Source organism: Diabrotica undecimpunctata, chromosome 1 (assembly GCF_040954645.1).
Source record: "Diabrotica undecimpunctata isolate CICGRU chromosome 1, icDiaUnde3, whole genome shotgun sequence".
Taxonomy (NCBI): Eukaryota; Metazoa; Arthropoda; class Insecta; order Coleoptera; family Chrysomelidae; genus Diabrotica; species Diabrotica undecimpunctata.
Window position 1 is genome coordinate 137,328,807 of NC_092803.1, and position 9,868 is coordinate 137,338,674.

Genomic DNA, 9,868 nt, shown 5'->3' on the forward strand with positions numbered 1-9,868 from the left:
AAATACTTGTATAATTTCGTCACTCGCATCGCTTCTAGTTGGTGGATAACAAATTTTAGTTTTTTTTCGTGATCTAGAATATTGCTCTCGAGAAACACAGGAATTTCATCGTCGGAATCTAATTCCTTAGATATTGATTTTGTATCATAAATATAATAATTTCAGACTGTCGTGCGGTATCAGTATTTAGTGGTTCTCCATCAGTACTTCCCAAATTGATAGGAATCTTAATCGTGACTGAATGTTTTTTAGAAGTCTACGCTATCGATTCAGATGGTTCTATACTACCAGATGCAGTTGGATTTAGAATCTTCATCATACCTGTACTTAACGCCTGGTTTGATATTACTCTTTCAGCTTTTCTTTTTCGTTTTGCTGGTCCGGATTCCCATTTTCTCCCTGCATCCCTATCTTTCTTAAGGCCCAGCGGTGACGTGCATTGCAGCAAGGATTTCTCGCGAGCAAAAACGACGCAAGCAATTTTTTCGGCGCGTTCATGGCTCATTACCACTTTTGTTTGTGGATTTGTGTTTATTGGTTTATTGGACATTTTATTGGTTTGTTGGACATTTTATTGGTTTATTGGACATTTTATTGGACATATCAAAATTTTATTTTCAAGTTATTATTAATTTAAGTTATTATTATAAGTATTTTTAGTTTAAGACAAGACGAACTCACCCTTGAGATACTGAGCTAGGCAAGGTATAGACGATAAGCTCCCATAGTTGATTGAGGTATTATTTTTACAATAGTACTTCAATTCTCTTTGGTAGTCTTATCGTTACACAGTGGATAGGCATGTTGGTCCGTCGGCTATCGGTCTCGATAGCCGACGCGAGGCCCCTCGGACCGTGAGGTGACGTCTTTCACGCCCTACGCCGCCTCTGGCGAAAACAGTTCATATCTGTTCGTAACACTTCATATCTTTGTATCTCACACTGCCTCGCTGATTTGAGGATCATTGGGTCCCCTCAACCTAATAAAAATCTGGGCCAAGGGAACATCATCTTCTGGTTCATCATTATCAGTGAGAAATTGGGGGTGCAAATTCTTCTATGATTTAGCAATTAGCCAAAAGAAAAACAGTGTCCTTTAAAGATATCGATTTTAATGTGTCGATGAGATTGTCAGAACATAATACAAGACAGTTAATCAAAAGTGATTTGCGGTCATTTAACTTCACATTTCGTATAACGTTCTAATCCATTATTTGTATACAGGCCGTGGTGTTAGCTGTCAGGAACATTGCAAAAATGTTGCCGTCTTCAGAGATAAGTTCATCTGTTGATGGATTCTCAAGACAATTATCTTACAATAAAAGTGCCCAAGGAAGCAAATTAAGAGGCAGAAGATGGCGACGGATCGCGAGAACAAATTCCATTTTAAACCACTCAAGAAACAAGTATTTCGTTACCCAAGCATTTTTTGTGAACGATAACAAACAGGAAGACGTGTTGATTTAAATGCCCGTGGGTTTTTTGATTTTCCGACAACAACCAATTGAAATTTATGGGTTCCAGACGCATTTGCACAAGACATAAATGCCACTTTCATCTTCATTATTTTCCTTGCGAAAGCTCTTCTCATTGGCAGAGGCTAAGGTATGATCGGGCAATAATCGCCAGTACAAACCAGATTCATCATTGCATAGTTTTTCACCGGCCATTTTTAAACGTCTTATTCCGTGTCGTTTTTTAAATCTAATCTTCTTGTCTAACCATCCCCGGCTTGCATTAAACTCTATATTGGAGTTTGTAATCTAGCGATGAAAAACACGAGCTTTTTTACAAATCATATTGCCACTTACAGGAACATGTAATCGTCTTTGTTGCAAAAACCACGTAAACAAAGCATCTTCTAAAACGGGATTTTCCGATTTCTTTAGTGTTTTTCGTACATCGGGACTACGTTCTGTTAGGCTTGCAAACTTAAAATTTTCTCTTTGATTTCTTTATGTCACCCACACCCATGACCTGACTATACCAAACCTCCTAGCAATGATAGGGTAACCGGCATCTTTATGTAACATTTTTATAACCCGCAATTTATCTTTTATTGTTAATGTTGAATGTTTACGTGGCGGCGCCATGATATTAACGAGCGCGCTAAATTGACACTGTACCAACGATTCAGTGGTACCTGAATATGGCCTCACTGGACACAATCATGAATAATATAAGCGATAAAGAAAAGACAAAGAAGCAGCTATAATTATGTTAAATTAAACTAATTGTGTCGCAAATTCCTTGACAAAATGCAATAGGATCTGGTTATCCATATTAAAAGAGGAAATCAATAGAAAGACAATACTAGCATTAGTAAGTCAATAACATATCGAGGATACATGATTTATGATTTTAAATGATATACATATAAAATCAGAGTTTGGTGTTTATTGAGAGTAAACTAAATGTAAGACCAAATAGTAACCATGTCGGGATAGTATCATGAGGTGTTTTCCTGGTTTTCTTCTCATGATTTACTAGTGGAACAGGAAAATTTTACTGTCATCATTTATGTAGTGTACTTCGTAGTGGAAGATCGTGTACAGACGCAATATTGACCTAAAGAAAGCGTTTTACAGAGTAAGACTCAAATATGTAATCCATCTTCTGTATAATAGAGAAGTTCACCTGAACATTATAAAAACTATGGAAAACATCTACCAAAACAACAAAATTCAAGTCAGAATAGATGGACAACTTACAGAACCTATAGGAATAGGCAGTGGAACAAGACAAGGGGATTCATTGAGCCCGATGCTCTTCAATTTAATCATGGATGAAATCATCAAAAGCGTTAACAAAGGAAGAGGATACAGAATGGGAAACAAAGAAATAAAAATGCTCTGTTACGCAGACAACGCAATATTGATAGCCCAAGATGAAGATAGTCGGCAAAGACTGGTCCACAGATTTAACATAAGAGCAAAAGAATTGTTTAATGCAATCTCATCTTAGAAAATTAAAACAATAGTAGTGAGAAAGAAGCAACCAGATGTAAAATAAAAATGAATGGCATCAGTACTGAACAAGTAATGGAAATAAAATACCTGGGAATTACACTGTCCAGCTATGGAGACCTGGACAAAGAAGTAAGAGATCAAGTACAAAAAGTAAATAGACTGGCAGGATGCCTTAATAACACTATATGGCGAAGCAGACACATTAACACTGAGATAAAGTCAAGAATTTATAAAGCCAGTCTACGACCAATAATGGCATATGCCTCAGAAACAAGACCCGACACAGCCACAACGCAAAGGTTACTGGAAACGGCAGAGATGGGAGTACTGAGAAGAATTACATTAAATAAGCTGAGAGATCGAAAGAGAAGTGAAGACATTAGAAGAAAATGTAGCGTACACTGTATTAATGAATGGACACAAAATAGAAAAAAGAATGGAATAACCACATAAGCAGAATGGAGGAGATCCGTATCGTCAAAATAGCAAGAGATGTCACCAATCGGCAAAAGAACTATGGGACGACTGCGCAAAAGATGGAGTGACAAGCGTCCCTAGAGGTATTAATCCGCCAATGAACAAGCAGAATTGCTTATAAAGAAGAAGACGAAGAATAAGATCATTGTATGTGGCTGTATTTTTAAAGACAAGTCACATGCTATGATTTTTCTGAAGGGTGTTCTTATGTTAGATTTCATGTAATCGAATGGACTATCTTCCAATAAAGTCGCCCAATAGTCGACAGTATCATTTTAAAGTCATTTACTTTAAAATGTTTAATAATGTCTGAATTGTCAATATAAACGAGTCAGATAAAATTAAATAAGAAAACCAGTTATACTTTCCTTAGAGCTAATACCTGTGCCCAGAAGACACAAGGTTATTCTAAGAAGATTAAGAATTGGACACACTCAGCTTACACATGGCTTTCTAATAGCATCTACCGATCCACCTGCATGCGGCCATTGCAGCAGTCCCTTAACCGTCAAGCATTTCCTTAAAGAATGTCCATATCATTCTACTAATAGAAAATAACACCAGTTGGGAGATAATATACAAGAAATATTGAATGAAACTGAGAAATATGCAAGTCTGTTTAAATATTTAAAAGACATTCAAGTGCTTTATAAACTTTGATTGGTAATTATATATAACGGTTAAATTTGTAAAAAATAAGTATTGTGTATTATGTATTGTGTATTGCCAAATGTAAAAATGTATTTGTAATACCCTTATATTGTAATATACTGTCATCGTGTCAATGACCTCGTCGTCGAGACACATTAATTCAAAAAAAAAAATTATTTAGAAAATAATTTATTTAATTTATTAATATTTTAAATTTGAGAACGATTTCTGAAGTGGAAATCGAAACGTTAAATAAACTTATTTTAAAGTAAAATTGTCGCTTATTCCCAATAAAAATAGTAAATTGCATTAAGATGACACAAGAAAATAGATTCAGAACAATATTAGTGTCATTTAAACCGTCAAGTAAACTGTCTAATTTCGCTCATCGCCCAAATTTTGACGGATTACGTTTGAAGATCAGTACTTTCTAATTGATACGGATTTTTTAATTAGAAAATCTAGTAACAAAGTAACTTACCTATGACAAATAGACTGGTAAATCTATCGGAACGATTTAAAATGCTCTTTAAAATAAACAATAACTTCTTTTCATCTGCATTACCACGTCGTATTCCAGATATGTAAACATCTACATCACTGGTCCAAAAATGAAGTCCTGTAATGGAAGATCCGAACGGGTGAATTCGACAACGTGGATAACTATATTGTATTGCTTCGTAAATATCTCTACATATCACACCGTGTTGAGGTGTAAAGGTGTAAGATTCAGAACCTTGTACGTGAGCAATTAGCTCTGCAATTTGCTCCGATATATCGGCTGCCGTTTTCAAACGCTCCATAAAAGTTACGGACTGCATAGATTGTTGTGCTATAGGTGCTGTATCTAAAACATACTAGAATTAAAGGATCAATAAATACAATACAATATATGCAATAAAACTGCCCTAACGATAAATTACTAAACAATTATACCTCCTGCAATTCTGAAAATTGGCAAAAGTGTTGTATTGTTTAAAATGTATAGCATCGAGTTATGATACTATTAATACTTATAAATTAAGTAGACGTTTAAAAAAAATGAATTTTTGCAAGATAAGTCACATTTTTTAAATTTGTGGTTCAGTTTGCCACAACTTTTAATTCCTAGTCAAATTTGATTTTTTGAATTAAAAATTAAGAAATCTTGTGGGGAAAAAAATTAATTTGTCTATATAAAAAACATATAAGGTTTATTTGGTAAATGTGGAATTAAATGTTTGCTCAAAAAATTTAATTCTTGCAAGAAAAGTACATTTTTTTACATCGATGGTTTACTTTGGTAAACTTTTAATTCATAGTCAAATTTGATTGTTTTTAATTAAAAATTAAGTCATTGTGTGGGGAAAAAATAAATATGGGTTTTTTATTGCCTATTTATCCAATTTATAAAATTCTTTTACACTTTTCGTATATCCCAGAGGACAGAAAACGATAAAATTAAATCGTTTTCGTTCATGGCAACCAAAGTAGGTGGCACCTCTGTGCGCTAACCACTGCAGTTGTGGTAAAGATTTGATTTAGGAGACAGTCGTTAGACTTTCCGAATTTCAATTTGTATCAGTCCGAGTGTCTGATGAAGCAGGGATGCTAAAATGAGTCTTAACACTATATTGCTACCGATTCGAGAACGGGAAGTATTTGGCCATTTAATTCAACAAAGCATATATATATATATATATATATATATATATATATATATATATATATATATATATATATATATATATGTTATATGAGAAAATATTAACCTTGAACTAGCTTAAGTTCGCCGACTTCAGATTTCATCATCCCATTCCCATAGAAACCGTTGAGCACGCAGTAGAAGAACTTTGTACGAACCGTTGGCCAATATTCATGGGAACAGCGATTCAGCACTTCATACCAAACCTATAAATTACCATTTTCAAATGCCGGAACAACTCTTAGCTGCAACTTCGACCAGTCCAGTTATTGTAGTCATTTTAAATTAATTTAATTTTGTACTATTGTTTAATATTTAATGTGTAACAAATAAAGTTCTTTTTTAAATAGTCAAAAGTATTCAACTAGTGAATTCAGAGGTTTAATCGGTCATTCAGGTTGGCAAATCAAAAAAAGAAGACAACTACCTCATAAGTTTATCGAAGACGTTTCGCTTTATATGTCTAAAGCTTCATCAGTTCTCTAAAATATAACAGATGACATAGAGTTTATAAGAAATACAGATGTTCATAGTTTATAACTTACAATGCAATATGTAAGATATAATCGATGTTATTATATATTATGTACTGTGAACTTTATTCATTATTTAAAACTAACTTAACAAAAAAAAAACAAAAAACACACAAACTTTGCAGAAAATATTCGTAGATACGAAGATTTAAAAAAATTTAAAGGGACATTTGGCTTCATTTAGAGATGGTTCTCCATTGAAGCCAAACAAAGCACTGATTTATTGCAATCTATGCAAACGACGTGGCGCGATACCGAAAATTTTTAAGGGCCATATGTCTCCAAATTCCAAGGTTTGAGACAATTATGAACTTCTACGGGGGTCATTGAATGATTAGTTGGACCGGTGGATTTGTATGGCGGAAATATTTGATATATTTTATCATTATTTTATATTATATAGGTTGACAAAATTTAAAAAAAAATTCTTAATAACAAAATTAAAACAATTTAAAAGTTGAAAACTGACTAACCTATATTCTATTCACTGAACTCAGTCCCAACTATCTAGTAAATTGTATGTGTAAATTAATTATGTGAATTGATCAAATTTGCAGTGAGCTCTACAAGAATGGTGGCGATGCCCTACTACAGATACTGCATAAGCTTTTACTTCTTGTTTGGCATAATGAGACCATGCCTTGTGAATGGTCTCAAGGCGTGATATTCCCGTTACATAAAAAAGGCGACCAGCTCCAGTATGACAACTATAGAGGTATAACCCTGTTAACAACTGCTTACAAAATACTAGCAAATATTCTCTACGAAAGGCTGCAAGTTTACACAGTGGGCATAGTTGGTAAATATCAAGCTGGATTCACTCCAGAAAAATCAACAATTGACCAGATTCATTCAATAAGACAAGGGGATGGTCTGGCTTGCCTCCTATTTAATATTGCCTTAGAAAAGGCAGTCCGAGATACACGAATTAGGGATGGCGGTACTATTTACAATAGATCGATATATGTCTTAGCATATGCTGATGACATTGACATAATAGGGCGTAGCAAGCGAGATGTTGAGCAATATCTCCTAGAATTGGAAACAGCGGCGAAACAGGTCGGTCTAGTCATCAACGAAGACAAAACCAAGTACATGTTGGTTACAAAGGATCCGATAGCAAATAAGGGACGAGAAACAGTCTTTGGAAGTCATACCTTTGGACGTGTTGACAACTTCACATACCTTGGGTCGCTATTGACTGCTACCAATAAAACAAGCGAAGAAATCAAAAGACGAATAAATCTTACAAATAGGGCATACTATGGACTCCAAAAGCATTTCCACTCAAAAAACATTCAAAGAAGAACTAAAATTATTATATACAAAACATTGCTGAGGCCGGTCCTCACATATGGAGCAGAAACATGGACTCTAACGCAGAAAGATGAAAGACTTTTGGGAATATTTGAGCGTAAAATACTCCGCAAAATATTTGGAGCTATAAACGACCAAGGGCAGTGGCGCAGAAGATATAATTTTGAATTGTATCAGCTCTTTGATGAGCCAGATGTCATAACGTTCATTAAAACACAGCGAGTTAAATGGGCTGGACACATAATACGAATGTCAGAAAATACGATTGCTAAAAAACTAACCACAGGAACACCTGTAGGAAGAAGAAGCAAAGGCCGACCGCGAATTAGGTGGTTAGATGGAGTTGAAACCGACTTACGGATATTAAAAATCAGAAGATGGGCCAGAAACCGAACAGAATGGCGACGAATCTTAGAGCAGGCCAAGATCCACAGAGGATTGTCGAGCCAAAGATGATGATGAAATTAATTATGTTGATCAAGTATTGACATCAATTTTTTCCTACTCGACCGAGAATACCCTTGGCAGCTATTTAAAGCACAGATAAAGGTTCACTATCCCAAGTGCGAATAATAATAATACATAATATTATCGAGAAGAACTATAGTTAGAGAAAAATTCAACTGTTAATAGGTTAAATAAAATTTAAAGCAGTAAAATAGTCACCTTGAGGTGTCGATTCTCTTTTCTTAACAAACAATTTTTCACCATTAACAAAATGCTGAGTTAACCTTAATATTTTATCTACAGATGTTTGTTCCGCATATTCCACCAACAAATAATTTTTACGACAAATCCAAACTATATTTCCGAACCTTGAAAAGTATGAGAGTAAATGATCGGTTCTGCATGAACTGGAAATCCCTAAAAATAAAAGAAAACGTCACTGTAAATTTGCATACAATATTTCTAAAAGTATATGAAAAAGTTTAAAATCAATAATTAAAGACAAGCTTAATTCTAGTTATTCAATTAATTCAGTTAAAGCAAATAAATATCGTCTGCTTACTGCCAGAACAAGACATGTGTCAGTTAGGTTATTTTCGCTGTACTATTTTGGTATAAATGCACAAATTTAATGTGATGACGTTAACTCTCAGCGTAGTACGATATTGTACATAAATAATAATTTGTAGAGATGTACATCATCCTGCAGTAGATGTCTTGACTTGTCGACGTCCACGTGTTTTCAATTGTCATCATCATCAATGGCGTTACAACTATTCGCGAGTCTTTGTCAAGATTAGTATTGCCTTCCATGTTTGTCGGTCCTGTTTTGACTATTTCCTATTGTCTCAATTCAATTTTCTAAAGATCCTCTCTGACTGAATCTTTCCACCTTTTTCGAGGCCGTACCACAGATCTTCTTTCATCTAATCTTTCCCAAAATACATTGTTTATAAGGCGATTGTCGTTACTGCGTATCACATGTCCTGCCCATCTTAGTCTATTGTACTTTATATATTTCACTAGATTTTCTTTTCCAAAGAGAGACTCGTTGTTGTGTCTGCGCCTCCATTCGTTATTTAACGCAGCTTCTTCAAATCTCGAGACAATAACCTTAACTTCTAATTTTGATTGTGCTACTGCACCCATGATACTATGATTAAGAAGATAAGATATTGCGCATAAGTCGTAACGTAATTGGAGACTTGCACGTTCGTAATGTCAATTTTTTGTATGTGTCAATAAATAATTTTTAATAAATAGTTTGGAAATATCCTTTTGTGTACGATTACTGTAATTATTAAACCTTTATTTAATATCATTATTTTGCTAATTGAATAATTTTATCAAATAATGCATAAAAATCCCATTTAACTTTAACAAGAATTCAAATTCTGCTCTCCGATGACGGCATGCGCGAACACGACCGATTTTGTGCTACGGGAAGATCCTATCTTGTTAGTCATAGTATCATGACTGCACCTACGTCATGGGCAAAAGCGAGAACGGTCTTTGCTCCCTGAGCAGCTATGTCTGGTTTGATTTTCGGATAAATTTTACACATGACATATTCTAAGGCCAGGCATTTGCGTGACCACAGCTAGTTTCTTAGGTATTCCCAGCTCAACCATTGCATCCCATAGTCTTAGACGAGTAATTGAATGTGAGACTCTGTTAAAAGTAATAATAAAAAATATGACAAAAAACACAAATATTGGAGAAAAAATTAATTGATTACAAATAAAATGTTTATTACAATGAAAGTGGAGAAATGAAAGACAAAGAAGGTGG

At 34.4% G+C, this 9,868-nt stretch overlaps 1 protein-coding gene across 3 annotated transcripts in view; it reads right to left on the reverse strand.

Moving 5' to 3' along the window:
• Positions 1-9,868, reverse strand: part of LOC140432206 (terminal uridylyltransferase Tailor-like) — a 76,734-nt gene that overhangs the window by 65,995 nt on the left and 871 nt on the right. Inside the window, exons 1-2 of one of the 3 annotated variants that reach the window (XM_072520042.1) lie at positions 5,848-5,940; positions 4,578-4,937 (exon numbers count right to left, since the gene is read on the reverse strand). In XM_072520042.1, coding sequence (XP_072376143.1) covers positions 4,578-4,937; positions 5,848-5,887 — 400 coding nt within the window. In that variant the 5' untranslated portion in view covers positions 5,888-5,940. Of the gene's footprint in view, positions 1-4,577; positions 4,944-5,847; positions 5,941-8,296; positions 8,495-9,868 lie in introns of those variants that run through there. The other 2 variants (XM_072520037.1, XM_072520031.1) reach the window with 2 other exon arrangements.